Here is an 18,013-nt window from a genome sequence, read left to right on the forward strand (position 1 = left end):
CGCGGAATCAGGCGATTCAAAATCAAAGAAATTCCTTTTCGAGAGGATTTCCCTTGCCATTCAACGTGGAAACGCTGCAAGCATTCGGGGCACTTTTCCAGATTCCGCAATATTATCGGAAATTTTTGTATTATAAAACAAAAATGTTTATGTAATTATGTTATAATATAATATTTTTATATGTTTAAACTATAAAGAATTTTATCTATATCTTGAATTGGAGGTACTTCAGACATTTCCACTTCAGATACTAGACCGGAATATTTCCAAAAAAATAATTATAGAAGTTATCACATCTGTTATTTTCTTGAAATAAAATCAACATTGTTGTAGAAATCACTTCAAAAAGTAACATGCAGACGTTAATGAAATTCAAGTAGGAAAACGTAACATTGTGCTATTATGCCCAATATGAATACGTACTTTGATTTGTGTAATATTATTTGCATTTATCATGTAATAATGATTTCTTACGATAATAACTGACAGCGAATAGAAAGTATGTACCGTATTCTCTTGGGAGCAAAAGAAAAAACATCAGATTGAAATTTCTGGTAAATTTGTCAAAAATAACTTTCTGGTGCGTAATTTCTAATAAGGTTTATTAAGAAATAACAATTTATTTACTATTAATAGTTGTACGATTTACTATTACACTGTAAACAGTACAAAGCTAAAACTAACTTCAGATATTTTCTTAAGCGCGAATGAACACGAATTTAACGTTTTACACTTCGTCATTTTTTGACATTCCTTTCCGAATTGGAATCATATTCCAATTCTCCCTAATTTTTCGTAAAAACGAAACACAACCAGCGAGGATAAAATAAACTGTAACGGCAAGTATGCTGGTCTAATTTTAGGAAAGTTTAATGAGGAGATAAAAAAAAATCTATGTAAAGTCCATTCAAAAATCAAAAAACCACCAACGTCGCATTTTCCTCGATAATTACTATCGACAACGCTGTCTAGTGTAAAATTTGGTGAGACTTGTAATTTTGAGGTTAAATGTTTATTAAGTGTCTTGTTTTTCTGGGCATGTTTAAGTAAAAATAATAAAAATCAATAAATAAATGAAACGTGCTGCTAATAAAACAATATGAACCAAATTCAAAGCAATTGAATTTTATTTTGAATCAAATAAATGTCATAATTTATAGTCACCAACATAGAATGAAAAAATATCTACCTAGGGTTTTTTAAATTTTACCAACCTAAAGCAACAGGTGGTGGTGGTTTTTGATTTTTGAATGGACTTTAGCTACCTTTCTGGAGTAAAATGCCACTCTCTGCTTTTATTTAGTTATATATTTGTATTAAAAATTTCCTCTATTCTTTGAATGTTATACAATTCTCTTTTTTTGATTAAATTTTACAATGTTCGATACGTGACGTTCTTCGTTTTCTTCGTCAAACAACTTTGAAGCATGCATCATTTCATTATCAAACATGACTGTGAAATTTTTATTGCTAATTAAAAAATATGTTCATTTTTTCACAGATAAAAAACCCAATTACTCAAATCAAAATTCAATATAAAAACAACTTCAGCAATGAGGTCGAACGTATTAACATACATTTACAATATGAATATTAAAACCATATTCCAGTCCAAGAGGATGTTTAACGGTTTTCAATTTATCTCAGTAAATCACAGATCTACGGTGAAAACATGGAAACAATTATTTCATACAATTCTTTGTATTTTTTCAAAAAAGATTTTATAACAAGTCAACTTACTATCTTTTCCCGTTGAGTATTCAGTGGTTTTGTTTTGTCCATATGAAAAAACAAACTTATGAGCCTAGTAAATGTTCTAGAAAATAAATATAAATATGGAACACAAATAATTGATATTTGATAATCCCCAAGTTTTATGGATGATACTTAGTAAATAAAAAGGCTACACCCATGGACTATCCATGGATTTCCTTGTTTTCTCTGTGAAGGCAAGGCCAAGAATTTCCATTGGGTTCAGAAGGAAAGGCCATTTAGAAAATAGCTGTAACCAGGAGGTATTTATCAACTTCCATAGAAATATTATATGTTCTAGTTCTTAAATGTGAGGTTATAGAAACTTTATTTCTACAATTTTTTACGAATGTAACTTCATATGTATCACATCTTGTTGCCTCTGCAAAACTGTTGCACGAAGTAAACATTAATTAATTGATTAATTAATTAATCCAGACTGTATCGCCTTGTTCTTTAAGGTTTCCTTCTATTTTCACTGTATCTTCCATTTCATGGTTTCGCTGCAGGCACAATGTAATCAAAGATTATTTTTTAGTTTTAGAATGTCGAAACGAAACTCTTTCTTTGATTAACCACTTCTTATTTGTTTTAATCGATGTAAATATATTTTCCATGGTTATGGAGTCAATCCTTCTGATAGGTGGCCCAATAAAATCTTTTATTTTTTAGTGACATGTCACACGCCAGATTTTTTTTTCTATTCAAATTTACCCTAATTTGCGGAACTGTACGTTTATGTTTCTCTTGCTTCATCTATAAGGTTCTTAGGTTCTTATCCAACTTAGATTTCGTAATTGTCGCTTTCCTAACACCGTTGGCAATGATTTTTTCACGCCAATTTTCGGTTTCATTTAAAATTCATACTATTTTTCAAAATGTAGACTCAGCATTGTTGAACAATTATTATTGATCATCACTACTTTTAAATAAAATAACCGGGTTGACCGTAATTTTAGTTAAAATAATACATTAGGAGAATGTCCAGGAAAATTCTGATGTTCTGTATTTTGTCAGAATATAGCCTAAGGGAGTCCGTTTCGGCTCAGGGACGCGAGGGTCGCGGGTTCGATTCCGACCCTTGGCGAAATTAAAAAAATTAAAAAAAAAAAAGTCTATATTCTGTCTCGTGATTCGGAAGTCACGTTAAGCCATTGGTCCCGGTCTATTGAGTTGGTCATCATGCCCCTCATAGATTTGTAAACCAGTCCTAGACTGTGTAATTTATTTATATTTAATTTTTTATTTAATAATAATGAATTAAGATATTCACATTCCATTTGAAATTTTTAAAAATCGGGATTATAATACATATATGCAAGCAGGTACCTACCTGCAATATTCGTTCCACAAGTTCAGTAAAAACCATATTATTTTCAATTTGTTTATATACTCAATTTCATATAAATGTGCATCTAAGCAAGCCATGAAAATCTGATTTTCTGTTGGTATTAAAGCCAAAGCTAGTGACTTTGACTTTCAAAGTTGCGTGCTCTGCGCGAACCCGATTTGACTAATTTTTCAGTTTTGTCCGTTTTAACATTGCTGATTTCAAAAGCAATGTTACGTCTTTTTACTGATTAAATTAAAGTACCTAATTCTTATTTGTTTCTGTCTTTGTATTTTTACCAAGTAAAGATTTATTGGACATGCCTTCATAAATGTGACTTTTGCAATGTAACTAAATTAAAGGTGCTTTTACACATGCACAGCTCACTTGATGAACATTTATATGAAATCAACTATATCATGGTTCACTGGTTCACCACAAAACTTATAGAAGAATATACCTACCTACTACAATACTATTTTTGGAAACAATTATCTTACATGCAATTTTGAATCGTTCTATAAATTCAGTGATCCACATTATTTTGTGAGAGGAAAAGTAAAAGATTCGGAAAATAAAATAAATTTATTTCTCAAGAGAGTAACATTTAGTGCGGCCATTCCATGTCCTTTTTTCTTTGTTCTGTCGCTCAAAACATAAACAAAATGTTCAATAGATTTTCGATGTCTAGACGAAAGTGGGAAGAACTTTTGGACACTATTGTCATAGCGGACACGGACAGCAAATTTTGTACCATTATTTACATATACATATTGTTTTTTGTAATTTTACTTCATACCCCATCGTTACAGTCGCTACTATTTTATCAGAGAAAGGGACTAGGAATAATTTGCGTTACTTGAGTCTTTTGGGCCAAAATCGATGTACGAGTATATTTAACTTCTTCACAATTGTTACAATAAAAAATTACAATTCATAAAACACTTAATCTAAAGAGTAGTGTATGATAATTGATAATAATTCAATATTAGTGTTAGTTTGAGTCCTCACTGCGATGAAGATTTTGCAAAAAAACATTCAAATCGACGCATTTAAAAAAAGTTGTAGTGAACGAAAGAAAATTCCACAAATAGACACACACGCACAGCCGCCATGGAAAAAAAATCTTTACGTTTCGAGGATAGGACAACAAGAATTTGACCTTGCCTTTGACACAATTTTTTACCATATGTAAAAAGACTGCTGACGTTAGTGGTTGAAAAACTTTGATCTTAGATCAGTTCTGCCAGTTTATGATTATAAAATGATTACACCTTCTTCGTTCATATTTTAGCGATCATCTTCAGTTTATTCCATCCAGCGGTTTCAGTTCTTTCAATTGTTCTGCAAGTTTGGGTGTTACACAGGGATTCATTTTAGGTCGACTAGTTTTATTGGTATTCATTACTGATTTACCATCGGTTTTTGACTGTAATGTTCTATTGTATGAGGATGATTTTTACATCATCCGTGTTGCATGATACCATTTAGCTCCAGCGTAGCCTCGATAACTTTCACTACTGGTATATCAAAAACAAATTAAAATAAAATATTGTCAAATATAAAGTCGTATCCTACAGTCGTAATAAACAAACCGTAAATTTTAATTACAGAATTGACAGTGATACTGTTTTGCGTTGCTGTGCTATTAACCGTTTCATTGCGCAATCATTATCTGTCAATGCAAAGGTGTGGTATATGTAGCAGGTGTTTTGAAAGGGTTGAGGATTTAGGAGTGTACTTCGATAATAAGTTTAAGTTTTTCGTTAATTTTGAGCACGTCTCAACGAGTGCTTTATCAACAATTTGTTGTATTATCCGTAACAGCAGGTCTTTTACAGGTGTTATATGCTTGAACATTTTATTTTCTATTTTTGTTGTGTAAGTTTAAATATGTATGATTGTATGCATTATCTGCTGTTAAATTTACAGGGTTATAAAAATTATTATAGTCCAAGTAGGAAGTAGGCGTGAAAACTGAATGTACCACAAATTTATGGTTGCCGCTCCATATAAAAAAAACATTAAAATGATGTGAATAAGTGAGTATAGGTACACTGTTCACACACAGGAATTAAATTGAGCAAAACAACTCAATATTTTTGGATTCAATCGTTAAAATAAATAAAAGCCTAAACATGTAGGTCATAAAAATATTTAATTATGCGAATAAGGATAACAAATAACAAAAAATGTAACACCTTGTTGGTTAACAATTTCAAAACAATTAAGTAATAAATGTCCTAATTTGAATATAATTGAAAGTTTAAATGTTACCGTTTATTATTTAAACAATAATACAGTCGATTCTCAAACTCATTTTGAATTGAACACTGTCAGACCATTTCTGAATACTGTCAGATAAAAAGTGATAAAACGGAATTGCATGTGACTTTGTACAATGTATGTACAGTCATGTTCAGATAAATCTGGGATAACTATTGTAATGTAACTCTCAATTTCACTTGTTCATGTAAATCTGGGACAACTTCTTTTTTGGATTTTCAATGTGACTTCAAGCAATTAATTAACATTTTATTTAAAAAAAACTATTTTGGCTAAAATTAACAATTTAATGGTTGTTATTTTATTATCATTAGGCATTTTGCGGTAAAATTGCTTTGAAAATTATAATCACTTGTCAACTTTGACAAATAAATGAAATCTGCTATTTGTTCTGGGGGTTTATTCTTCAATATTCGAGTGATAGTATTATCTAATATTAACTAGAATATTAATATTCCGCAAAGCGAATTCGTATTACTTATTTGCAATAAAAAAAATTGTTTTTCTACTAGAGTTTGGAAAACTTCAACATTGTAATACTAATTTGAGTTAGGAAAAGTGAAAAATTTCCTACTAAGGGCGGAAAAAATATTTCAACACTTTGGTCGTTTCCTGGGATACGTAACGTAAAAACTGGTATTTAATTGAGACAAAAGCTTAAACGCCTTCACAATTTTTCATTAATAAATTGTTTCTCTATGGTAACGAAAGCAGAACAATTGTGATTTCGCTTTTTAATTTAGAAATAATTAATAGTATATTAAAAATATCAAAATTTTATGTATTTTCCAAACTCCAGTAGAAAAAATCATGTGTGCAATTCGTAGGAAAAGTGTTTTTTCCGTATTCGACGCGTTTTTAATCTCGACTTCGTCTCGATTAAAAATCCCGCATCTCGTACGGAAAAAAATCACTTTTCCTAACTTATTGCACAAATAGCTATTTTATCAACGATAAGAAGGTAACATTGAAAATTTCCGTTCGATGTTTTGTTGTCTTCTAAGTATGCGTTCGATGTTATCGTCAATATTGAACATTGATGTTGCAAGTTCGATGTCCTATCCCCACGCGTTGCGCTTGTGGTGGGTCATATTAAAGCGAACGCTTCTTTTCTCCGATTGGCTATTTAGAAACCCCACGTGGTAAAAATCGGTACACAGAACCAAAACTGGAGTGGGTAACGGGGTAACGATGGGTAACGGCAGCGCTTTCTTCTTCACTTGAGTGTAAAGTCATGATTCATTTTAATTTTAATCTGAGGAATTCCGCCACTAATGATCTTTACGTGAGCGCAAAATTTGTATTGAACTTAATAATTTAATAAAGGTGGATTTTAGTCAAAAAAATGCCTCAACACTGCAACACCGCGGGACTTATTGAATAACCACCCCTGTCCTGGTGTAACTTCCACAAGGGACCAAAAGATGCACTTTAGTCCCTTGTCATAAAACATAGGTAGTACGTTACGTTACGTTATACAGCGTGAAAAAACGAAATGTTTTGTCATTGGAACTGTCTCGTCTCTTTTAGTTTTCTAGCTAAGTATATGAAAAAATCGAATTTTAGGGGGTGATTTCAATCCTAAATTAGTATCTCAGCTCTATTTTTTTGAGAGTACATATACAGGGTGATTCACGTAGCCCGTTCATTAGAAACTTTCTGATTTCCCAAAATGGTATTAATATGAAAATTGGTAGCCGACTATAATCGACTGCTCCAAGTATAATAAGCAACCTCAAATTATGTACTTTTATTGACATTGTACAGTCGCGGACAGAAAAAAGTAGGACAAGTCTTATTAAGAAATTTAGCTAAAATTGAGTTGGGTAAACCGGGCTTAAATATGTAAATAAATATTTTAATAGAAACCATAAAAAAGTACGCAGCTTACATTAGCGAAAAAACATTGTCCTACTTTTTTCTGTCCGCGACTGTACATACAATATTTTAAAATTTTACGTAGGCAACTGTAATATTTATTTACGTAGAATTACCTACTAATTTCTTAAACACAATATCCGACTAGGTAGTTATGGTTAAATACACATTCGCTAATTTACTTAAATAGATTTGCAGTCACATAATATTTAGAAGTAATTTGCGAAATTATATAATAATTGAACATTTATGTTGGGCAATTTTTAAGTTGCGTGTTGGAATAAAATGTGACTTTATGTACTGGGTGCCCTAAAATTCGCGGAACAACTCAATGGGGCAATGTCAACTCATGTTAGAAAATTATGAGAAAAATAATACAAAAAATAAATTCTATCTTTTAGATTTGAAGATATGGGGGCTCAAAAGGGGCAACATTGATCTCATTTTAAATATTAAAAAAAATGACTATATATATGTTTTTTACTAGCTAGTGGTAGATATAATAATTCTGAATGATTGTGATCAGGTTTGCAATTATTTACTTCGTTATTTACAGCATTTCCAAGAAGTGATTTTACGTCAGTTTCACCTCAAATAACATATGGAAACATGGGTTTGATTGTTCTTTCTTATTTCCGTGGATACAAAAAAAAAAAATTAATATTTGCAGATTATTGGGTTTTCTGATACGTTATTAGAGAAATAATCCCCTAGGGCCCTAGGCCATTATCTTCAAATAACACGCTCTAGGGCAGGGATGAGCAACCTTTTTTTACAACGGGCCAGCTTCAAATTTAAAAATGTTGTGCGGGCCGCATTTAAGAAACATGATAATGATGAACTCAAATTATATCTTTATTAACAAAATAAATCTAGTATAAAAATTACCGAAATAAAATACTCAATGAAAAATTTGGCATTGCTTCTTGGTCATCAATTGGTCTATATTTGCAGATATAGACGACACAGCAACTCGCACGCATCAGCTTTCTAACCGTACATTATTTAATCTCGATCGATGATCGCTTTTAATCATTTTCATTGCGGAAAACAATTGTTCGCAAACATAGGTACTTCCAAAAAGTGTCATTATTTGCTTTGCCTAATCGTGGGGATTTTTCTAAACTTATGTATTTTTGGTAGAAATTATGTGTCAACATTTTGAAATTTATTTCTTAAATCCGTGTCGTTTTGTAAATATATTAATTCCATTTGTAACTCATCCGGGACTGTTTCCACGTCTATATTAAATGGGGAAGAAAAAACGTTAAAACTACGAACGGTTTTTTCTGATCTAAATATTTTAAATCGCGATTCAAATTCCGTTATTAATTTTTGTAAATGCTGGGCATATTTTCAGGTTTCTGAAGGGTTTTCTTTTTTTAGATGTGCAAAATGTGACATGTTGTTTGACAACAGATGTTTGTTCCAAATTTTAAGTTTGCTTTCAAAAGCATTAATTTTATAAACATGTTATGAATGAACTGGTCTCTTCCTTGAAGTTCCATGTTTAAGTCATTCAAATGCTGAGTTATATTGAATATCATTTTTTAAGTTATACACTCTTTTTAACATAGCACCTCTACTCAACCAACGCACTTCTGTGTTGTAAATTACATCACCATATTCACTTCCCAACTCATCAAATTGGCGGTGATTTAACGCTCGATATTTGAGAAAATTAATAAGTTTTATTACAGGCGTAGCGACATTAGGCATATTTAAAATTTTTGCGCAAAGATTCTGTTGGTGAATTATGCAATGGTTAACAAAAGTTTCAAAAGTCAAAATGTAAAATCTTTAAAGGGCCGCATGAGACAGTGTGGCGGGCCGCGGGTTGCTCATCCCTGCTCTAGGGCGTTATAAGGTCTTCGTTGCTTAGTTACGACCAAATTTTTACTGATAGGTATAAATTAATCGAATCATTGTCAATCCAAAACACAGGAAACCAGTCGGACATTAAGTTTTAAAGACACCACGGGTGTTATAATGATACGCTCTCGATCGGCGTACTCCCCTCGGGTTTCACTCTGCCGACCTCGCGCGTTATCAACCTTATAACACCCTTGATACCTTAATAACTATGTATTAGATGTCCATAAAAAAGATAGATTTTTTTAAACAATTTTACCTGATACTTTATGACTATGTACTTAACAACGTACTGCTTACGCTGTTCCACGAATTTTGGGGCACCTGTAGATAGTTAAAAAAATAAGTTACCTGTTGCCCACAACTCGTATAACATTACTAATTAATACAAAACTTAACTTAAAAAAAATATGCTTCATAAACAATTAAATCGACGTCAAATATGAATATTAGTAGGTATAGTTTTATGCTAATCACAGATATTAATATGTATACCTTTTTCAAAATTTTTAAATGAAACTATATAATCAACATAGATATAAACACAAACAATTTAAACAGTCCATTCCTCATTGGTTTATAAGGAATCGTACCATATATGAATTTGAATATCTACACAACTAATACTTTCTCCTGGACTTTCTTACTACGTAACTTTTATTTCGTTTAAAATACCTGATTTTATAAACACATTCCTTCTTTCAATATTGTATAATAAGTAGCTAAAGGCAATGTCATTGCCATTATATAATTTCTTCGTAGTTGAAGGTTGAATTTATCACGTCAAGATAACAAAAAATTCACTTCATCAGAAAATTGGTGGGAAAATCCGGTCCCACAATAACGAAAAAAATACTGAATAAAACTACCGAAGAAGTAGTTACAACCTCTGTTACAACGTACAACTTGAAGAATTCAACACTGAATTCATTTGGATGAAATGTTTCTATGTTGACACACTTAAACAAAATGAATAAGATTAAAGTGTGTCGCATCGAGAATAATGCAAGTGTGACATCTAGACAAATCCTCAACTCAACATTATTTTATTGATTTAACTTTGCCAAAACAGTCGCGATTCAAGGTCATCGATAGCTTCTTGATAAGAGTGTCAAGTTTAAAATGTTTATTTTGAATTTTTTACACCATCTCCTTCACAATAAAAGTTTCTAATGTCATTGTAAGTAACTGTTGAAAGTTTTATGGGATTTTTACGGTTCCTTAAACACATCACGTCGAAATTGCTCCAAATCGTCATTTACCTTTTACGCTACGCACATAAACTACAAAATTATTTCATTACCAATTACCATCAGTTGGAAATATGTGTATGTACATTGTACAATCATGACTCGATGACACAGCCAACAAGCAAACCTTAATCGAAATGAAACGGTAACGTTAAGTAAAAAATATTTTATTGAAACGACTGTTGCAGAACAATTTATAACAGCATCAATTTAGATTGTTCGTTTTAAACGACTAAAAAGTACAAAATAAATAAAACATCTCTTATGACAAAGACAATAATTATGACTTGAATAAACCTAACTTGACTAGTTCTTGCCTTCCCTTGCCATCAGTTTTGTTGTGGATATCACAAAACAAGTTTCATACCAACTACCAACTCTAGTAGTGTGGTGATGGTCGATTTTTTTTATCTCTCATGGTTGAGACAAAAACTTAGATTAAGACACAAGCTAAACACAATGCTGTTTTCGATACAACTTGTTTGCAAAATTTAAGTAGCTTAAATCCTCATTTTACACTATCACAGAATTAAGAAATTTTCTTATCGCTAGGTGGAAATTAACATTCTACCGATTAATTAACTGAAGAATAAGTACTGATTCACCTCTATTTACCTAATTTTTGGTGATTTGGTGCGAGGCACGTAAATAAATGCGCCGAACGACGAATTAACGGAGTTTTGTGATATCGTTTGTAAACAAAGGATAATTAATAAATGCCCTATCAAAATGCACGATGTCTAAATACTTTATAAAAAATATAGGTACATATAATTTGATATAACGTTTCGTTATAAAATTTGCGAACTTACATTTGGAACAATAATAAGGGGCTTTTATTGAAGAACATATCACAACCACAAAATAAGAAATAACAAAACCGTCGGGATGGTCCGTAAACTACTTGGAACTAGTGAACTTTTGATTTCATCAGGGGATACTCGGCAGTAACCGGAGCGCTTCTCCTTTTACTGGGCCTTTCGCCTGACATGTAGGCCTTATAGAAGAACCTCGCGAACAGCACAAAGTAACTCAAATACATGGCAATTGACAATTTAATATTAAAGGGGGTTATGTGGCATTCAGCTTGACTCTGGAGCAGCTGATGGGCCCAGAAATTGATGGCGCATCCGATGACCATCTGAAGCAGTTGCAACGAAGTAATGACCATGGCGATTTGGCGGGGCGGACTGTAACCCATCGCCCTTAAAGCGTAGTACGTGTACATCACAGAATGGACACAATAGTTCATGACGATGAACCATCGGGCACTTGCCGTGTACTCGGTGTAACTGAACCAGGAGTAAAGAAGGACGGTTATGTGGTGGTACCAGTGCAGGAAGATAAGCGGTTGTTTCCTTAAGACTATGAAGATGGTATCACCCAGCTCTGGAAGCTTACTGAGAACGAACATCCATGTCCAGAAGCCCGAAACTTTGTCCTGTTCTATGAAACTGGGGACACAAACCGAGTGGTAGAGTCCGTGATGGGTTAGGGTGTGTAAGAACTCCGGCACGGTCCTGCAGGCGCCGATGATGCTGAACGTGGCTAGGAGCGTGTTCCACAGGCTGAGGACGCCCCGGAGCTCAAAGCGGGGCCGGTTCTGCATCAGGTACTGGCCCCCGAAGATGAGCACCATGTAGATACCCACATAGTAGAAGCCCAGAGTCCAATTGTCTTTCATCCACGTGCGGGTTTCCTGGTGGATGAAATCCGACTCGAAGTTGAATACGTACGAGTAATTGGGAAGGGTGACTTGATTGTACTCCTTCATTGTGGCACTCGAAGGCAAACACGGTCAACCTTAACGGCACTAAAGCACTTTCGAATCTGTAAACGAGACGGGAATTTTGTCGGATATATCGGATGACCGGACCGCCGCACGCCCTAACTCACCACACCGCCATAGTCCGCGCCTGCGTCCGCTATTCCGAGCTCTTCCTCCTTCTTCGACCTCCGCGTGGATGCGATGTGTCTATCTCTCTTCGCCAAAATCGTATGGTAAAGATCCAACATCCAAATTCATACAAACCGGTTTTATTCAAGATTTTTCGGAAAAGACATCCGACGAGACAAAGTTTGAGTGGCCGTGATATACTCAAGATGACAGAACGATAATAGATAAAAAGTAATTAAGGATTAGCTGATAACGCGTGTGTTTTTTGTTCCGAGTAATTGTTGCCGTCAATGCTGTTGGAAATTCAACCGCGAACGGTTAACAACACAAATTGCGGATTTTATCGGTTAAAATTAAAATTAAAAAAAAAACAAAAAACTTGACAATATAAATGACAAATGAGCAACTGCTGTCAGTCATCAACAAACAAACCTTTTTCGAAGAAAACTGCAATACTCATCTACAATTTTTCGAAAAGTACAGGATAAAGTAATTAACTGGTCGTGTCCTTCACAAAATTCTTATTGCGGTTATAACCACCACTTCACCTTTTGACTTCTTGCATCCGATAATAGATTTATAAACAGATGCTCTGCTCTTTGATGCAACATTTTTAAACACACAATGACTGTCAATTGGCAAAACCAGATATGAGATATTTTTAAAATGAATTAACGTAGTGAAATCTTACTATATTGAGCAAAACCTGCATTTGTATTTTCTTTAGTGATTGATTCTGCTAAAAACAAAGTTGTTTCAATAAAAGTTATTAAATATCAATTTTGCTGTGTACATTTTCCCATGCAAAAAATTGTATTCGCCGATGCAGGGGCGCTGTGGTAAAAATTTTACGTCCTTGAAAAAAATTAGGTACTAATAACATGAAGTAATGCAGAAGGTTACCAGGTCTTTCACAAAAAAAAAAGAAAACACCTCATCATTTTTACTTGCAAACAAACCAGTTTTATTTGTATGTCGGAATATTTAACAATAAATAAATCTTGTTTCAATATTGTTACTAAGTATTGTCTACAGTTAGTTTCTTATAACTCATGTGTAGTTTTACCGAAAATAAAGATTACGTTTATTATTGTTATTTTCCATTATGACAACATTCACAGCCACTAAACGTTAGATATCTAATAAATATAAAATCTATTTATTTTTTTTTTAATGTTGATACCTACCAATTATTAGGTACATATTTTCTAATTTTTTTTTTTTAATATTGTTAGCAATTTTTCTTATGAATTGTATTAATTATTATTCTTAAGGTCAATTCTTCTATAAGTATTTCACGTAAAGGAGGTCCAGGTTAACAAAGGTTATAATAATTATTATTATTCAAAGTCAACGTAAACTCCCATTTAAAGTCCATCCTATGCTGAATTTGTTTATTGTTATTACGGATCTGGAAAGCTTATTAATCAAAATCATCCGACAATATGTGAAGTTTGCACTTTATCAAACGATGTTATTTTTAAGATTAATAAGATTGATATAAATGTTGAAACCCATTTCTACTTGCATTTTAATTAGCTACTGATATACCCTAATGAGTAGCAATAAAACTCGTTTTTATTAATAATTACATACGTTTAAAATTTTAAAATTTAAATAACCGAAAAAAATAAATATACAGGGCAAGTCACATAAGGCTTATTTCTTAATTTATTTTGTACGCAACCAAAAATACTAATGACGTTGACTACTTGATACCATTTATAATGTGATTTAATTTAGTAATCAACGTAGGTATGTAATTTGGCTAAAAATGTCACAATGACATTTTCCTGTTCTGATTAATGAAATCAAAAATTAAATTCATCAACTGTCATTTTGACATTTTTAGTCAAATTACATACCTACGTGGATTACTAAATAACATCACATTATAAATGGTATCAAGTGGTCAGCGTAATTAGTATTCTTGGTTGCGTACAAAATAAATTCAGAAATAAACCTTATGTGACTTGCCCTGTATACTTAATGCAACACTTTTAGTCGTAGATTGTTAATTTATTATTAATATCTTGTTTACTTTACACAATGCAGAATTTAGAAATCAATTGAAAACGTTATATTATACAGCCCATTGTTTATGTGAAAAAAACGTTTTCCTTTATAATTAACATTACCTATTTAATTAACTTTTTTACTCGTATGAAATTTTGATGTCGGTAAAATCTTGCAAAATACAGTTTTCGTAGTAAAATTTCAATTACGTAATTTTAAATAGCCTCTACCGTATTGAAATGAAAAACTTAACAACCTGTCAAGAATTTTTTTAAGAAAGCGTCTGCCTTAATGAATGAATCCCGCAGGTAAGTTTTGTTATAAGTATTTAACAAATGAGGTGCTAAACGTAGTTTTCATTAAATTGAAATTGTTCATTTTGAAAAAACAAATGCATCTTAAAAGGATTTTCTTTCAAACGACAGGTTTCGCTTATTTTAAAATGTGAAAAAGTGCATTTCGAATGAGACCAGTAAAGCCGTGTGATTCCGATTTAAAGATAACGAATATCTGCTATAATTAATATACTAAAAAATAATAAGCCAAAGTTTCGTCGAAAAATGCGTTTTCATTTGGATTCCTCGAATGTTTTTTCAAATGTGGTGTCTGGTGTAAATTATGTTGCCTAATTGCCGGGCGATTATTTTATTTTATTTCATAGAAGTTGGGTACATGGTAGATGGCACTTGGCACTATAGCAAAGTATTAAAATAATCTAGAATTTGTTTTTGTAAAATGAATTTTGTTTCTGGATCTCAATTATTTACGTTTTAATCCGTCTAACGATGAACGTTGTTAGAATTTTGTCCAAATTTTTAAATTCTGCTGATAATGACAGTTGATCAGTTGATAGATATTTTTGACATTTTCCAATGTGGTTATTGTTTTTCATGCAAGAAATCTAGTTTTTAATGGCATCATTTGTCATTTCCATGTTAAAATTAGAATCATTAGAATCATGTCAACAAATTCAAAATATCAAATAATTTTTAATAAAATAGCATCAATTCAGTATTCAGATGAACAAATTGAGAACATAAAGTCACGATATACGAGTGAGATTAATTCTAAAAGAAGATTATGTAGGATAAGGTCCTTGGCTGAACTTTTGGAGACCTTGGAAAAACGAGATTATTTAAACCCTAATAATACAGACCCTTTGATGGAGATTGCAGAATATTTTGGAGAATCATCTGTGATCCATCTCTTGAAAGATTATCATAATAAAAATGTTGTGGAGAATGTTTCACCGAGTAGAGACAATCATGGACAATATTCAGGTACATATTTACTTTTTTGTGCCATGATGTTAAAATTAAATGTTCACTTTCAGTTTTTGCACCAGTGCCAACAGACCCAAAAGAAAGGGTACACCAAATTATTGCTTCTGACATTGGACAAAAATGGATTGACTTTGCTAGAGCTTTACATATTCCAGAAGGGAAGATTGATGATTTAAGTACAAGTATTCCAAATATACACAATCGTGTGCATCAAATACTTGAACATCATGAGAAAACCTGTGATAAAAGAGAGTGGCGTACTATTTTATTAGATGCTCTTGCTGAAGCAAGACGCAATGACATTAGAAAGAAAGTACAAAAAGTTTTAGATACATCTAGTTAATAAACTGGATGTTTTATTTTGATAATCTTGTAGTTTATGTCGCCCAAACTGCGCATCTCATACGCGCAGCCCCATAGACTCTACATTGTTGGCAGATGTTAATTAGAATTGAGCGCGTCTTTCAGTTGGATGTGTACTTACTACACCAATGCGTTTGGTAATTGATCTGTTTCCCCGGTTTAGTGTGCTTTTTTTAACTTCGTTTCGAAACAATGGGTGGTAGAGGGGCTCCTGCACAGAGTATAATTGTATAATTAAAATCACCGTCACGTGATATTAATTGTGAATTTTCTTATTTGATACAAATAAATAAGTCTGGCAACGCTGTACACATTTAGCACGGTGCGCGAAGCGATGCAGTTTAGGCGACGTAAACTACAAGATTACGGATTACCGTTTTAAGCGATAAAAATGTGACTAAATGCTTTGTAATTGGCAAAATTTTAAGTTATTTGTGAATAAAAATTGTTATAAAAACGCATGTTTTTTTTCAGTGTATTATGTACAAACACATAATAAAGTTACAGCTCTTTAATATGTCATACAAAATGAGAAAATTAGAATACAAGCGTAATGTAAAATAAAAAATTAAATAAATATACTCAAATAAACCAAATGAAGTCAATTATCAATATGAAAAGTATCTGCAACTCCTCAAAACGAAAACACTTTCAACTGTTATACTAATATTTATAATCATTAAACAGTATACGAATTCTTGGTAACAGAACCCGACTTGTCTTGAGTATCTTTATGAACTTGGTACCCTAGAACTGTTCTTGGTGGTATATGTAGCCTTTCTTTTAATTTCTTTCCAATTTCTAATACAGCATTTCCTTTATTCGCATCAGAAGTCCAAACTCCTACAACACAACTCTTTATAACATACTGACACTAATTTTAATTGAAGGTTGGTACCAATTTTATCACCCTTTCCTCTAATATTTACTACAGCACCACATATTTCATCAGAGTGTTCAAAAGCTTCACCAATTAGACATAAAATCTTAAGACAGATTAATAAAAGTTTAAAGTGAAACACTTATACTTACAATATCTAACCAGTACCGGTCAAGTTCATGATTTCTTTGCTTTTTTTCTAGGTTAATTAGCCAGCGCCCCCCGCGCTTATTTGCATCATCTTCCCACATAGGTCTAATTCCCCTTTTAAACAGTGAATAATCATTACCCTGCCGTAATTCACTTGCAGGCTTTATGTGATTGTACAAACTGAAAGAATTCCACAATGAAACTTCTCCACAACTGTAAACGAGGTCACAAATACCTCCAAAAGTCTTCTACAGTCTGAAATGAGGCGATTTCTTTCTGATTTTTTTCCCAAGTTTGGCTCCTGTCATTTTCATAATACCAAAGTGTCCAGCAGTTTTGCAGGGGATGCTTAATGGAAAAGTCCATCGCGAAATCGACATCATTCTCCGCTTTTATGTCATTCTTTTCATTCTGCGAAACGAAGACGATCAAAAAAAGACTTGACGGTGCAAAGTCATGTGAATGGACAATATGGCAGGAATTGCCGGGATTTACCACAAAAATCACCAAGAGTAGAGTGAAAAATGTAGCAAACCCTTCAAGATTGGAAATGTCGGTACATTACCTCGCTTTCTATCGAATTTGTCGACATTTTTCTGTTGGAACTCGATCACCAGGTCTGATTTCTTTAAAATGAAACTTTCTTTTCCACCTATCACCGATTCCACTGCCAACTTCGTGGCATGAAAATTAATTTCAGCACATGGTCGTACAATGGCCAGAATACAAATCGACCGCAGTTTTGCGGATCGTGGCACCAAATATGAAATATGACAAAATGTTTCTACACAGAAATTTCGTTAATTCATATTTAAATAATATTGTTTATATGTAAAGAAAATATATATTTTTTTTAGATACGTATATTGTGACTTCATTCGTGGTGTTAATTAATTTTACGTATCAACAATAATTAATAATAGAAACGAATCCACTATTTATTGTCTGTCTTTTCATTTGTCATTATTTCATTAAGAACCCTTTTAAATTTATCTAACTTCTCGATTCTCATGTATATACTTACATATATTCACATTATATTAATTTTAAATTCAA

General features: G+C 32.4%; 3 protein-coding genes across 3 annotated transcripts; 1 reads left to right on the forward strand and 2 right to left on the reverse strand.

The window, feature by feature from the left end:
* Positions 1–10,519: 10,519 nt before the first annotated feature.
* Baldspot (elongation of very long chain fatty acids protein baldspot) lies at positions 10,520–12,639 on the reverse strand. Its single transcript, XM_069047192.1, has 2 exons — positions 12,265–12,639; positions 10,520–12,198 (listed from the first exon to the last, which is right to left on the reverse strand). Exon 2 carries the CDS (start codon positions 12,140–12,142, stop codon positions 11,279–11,281), a length of 864 nt encoding a protein of 287 aa, XP_068903293.1. The 5' UTR covers positions 12,143–12,198; positions 12,265–12,639; the 3' UTR covers positions 10,520–11,278.
* A 2,477-nt stretch (positions 12,640–15,116) lies between these two features.
* On the forward strand, positions 15,117–16,384 carry Fadd (fas-associated death domain protein). The gene is made up of 2 exons (XM_069047709.1): positions 15,117–15,561; positions 15,615–16,384. Exons 1-2 carry the CDS (start codon positions 15,240–15,242, stop codon positions 15,905–15,907), a joined length of 615 nt encoding a protein of 204 aa, XP_068903810.1. The 5' UTR covers positions 15,117–15,239; the 3' UTR covers positions 15,908–16,384.
* Positions 16,385–16,423: 39 nt separating this feature from the next.
* Positions 16,424–17,682, reverse strand: LOC138130971 (eukaryotic translation initiation factor 4E-1A-like). The gene is made up of 5 exons (XM_069047708.1): positions 17,523–17,682; positions 17,193–17,368; positions 16,960–17,137; positions 16,826–16,913; positions 16,424–16,770 (listed from the first exon to the last, which is right to left on the reverse strand). Exons 1-5 carry the CDS (start codon positions 17,547–17,549, stop codon positions 16,607–16,609), a joined length of 633 nt encoding a protein of 210 aa, XP_068903809.1. The 5' UTR covers positions 17,550–17,682; the 3' UTR covers positions 16,424–16,606.
* Between the last annotated feature and the right edge of the window lie 331 nt (positions 17,683–18,013).

Source organism: Tenebrio molitor, chromosome 5 (genome assembly GCF_963966145.1).
Source record: "Tenebrio molitor chromosome 5, icTenMoli1.1, whole genome shotgun sequence".
Lineage (NCBI taxonomy): Eukaryota > Metazoa > Arthropoda > Insecta > Coleoptera > Tenebrionidae > Tenebrio > Tenebrio molitor.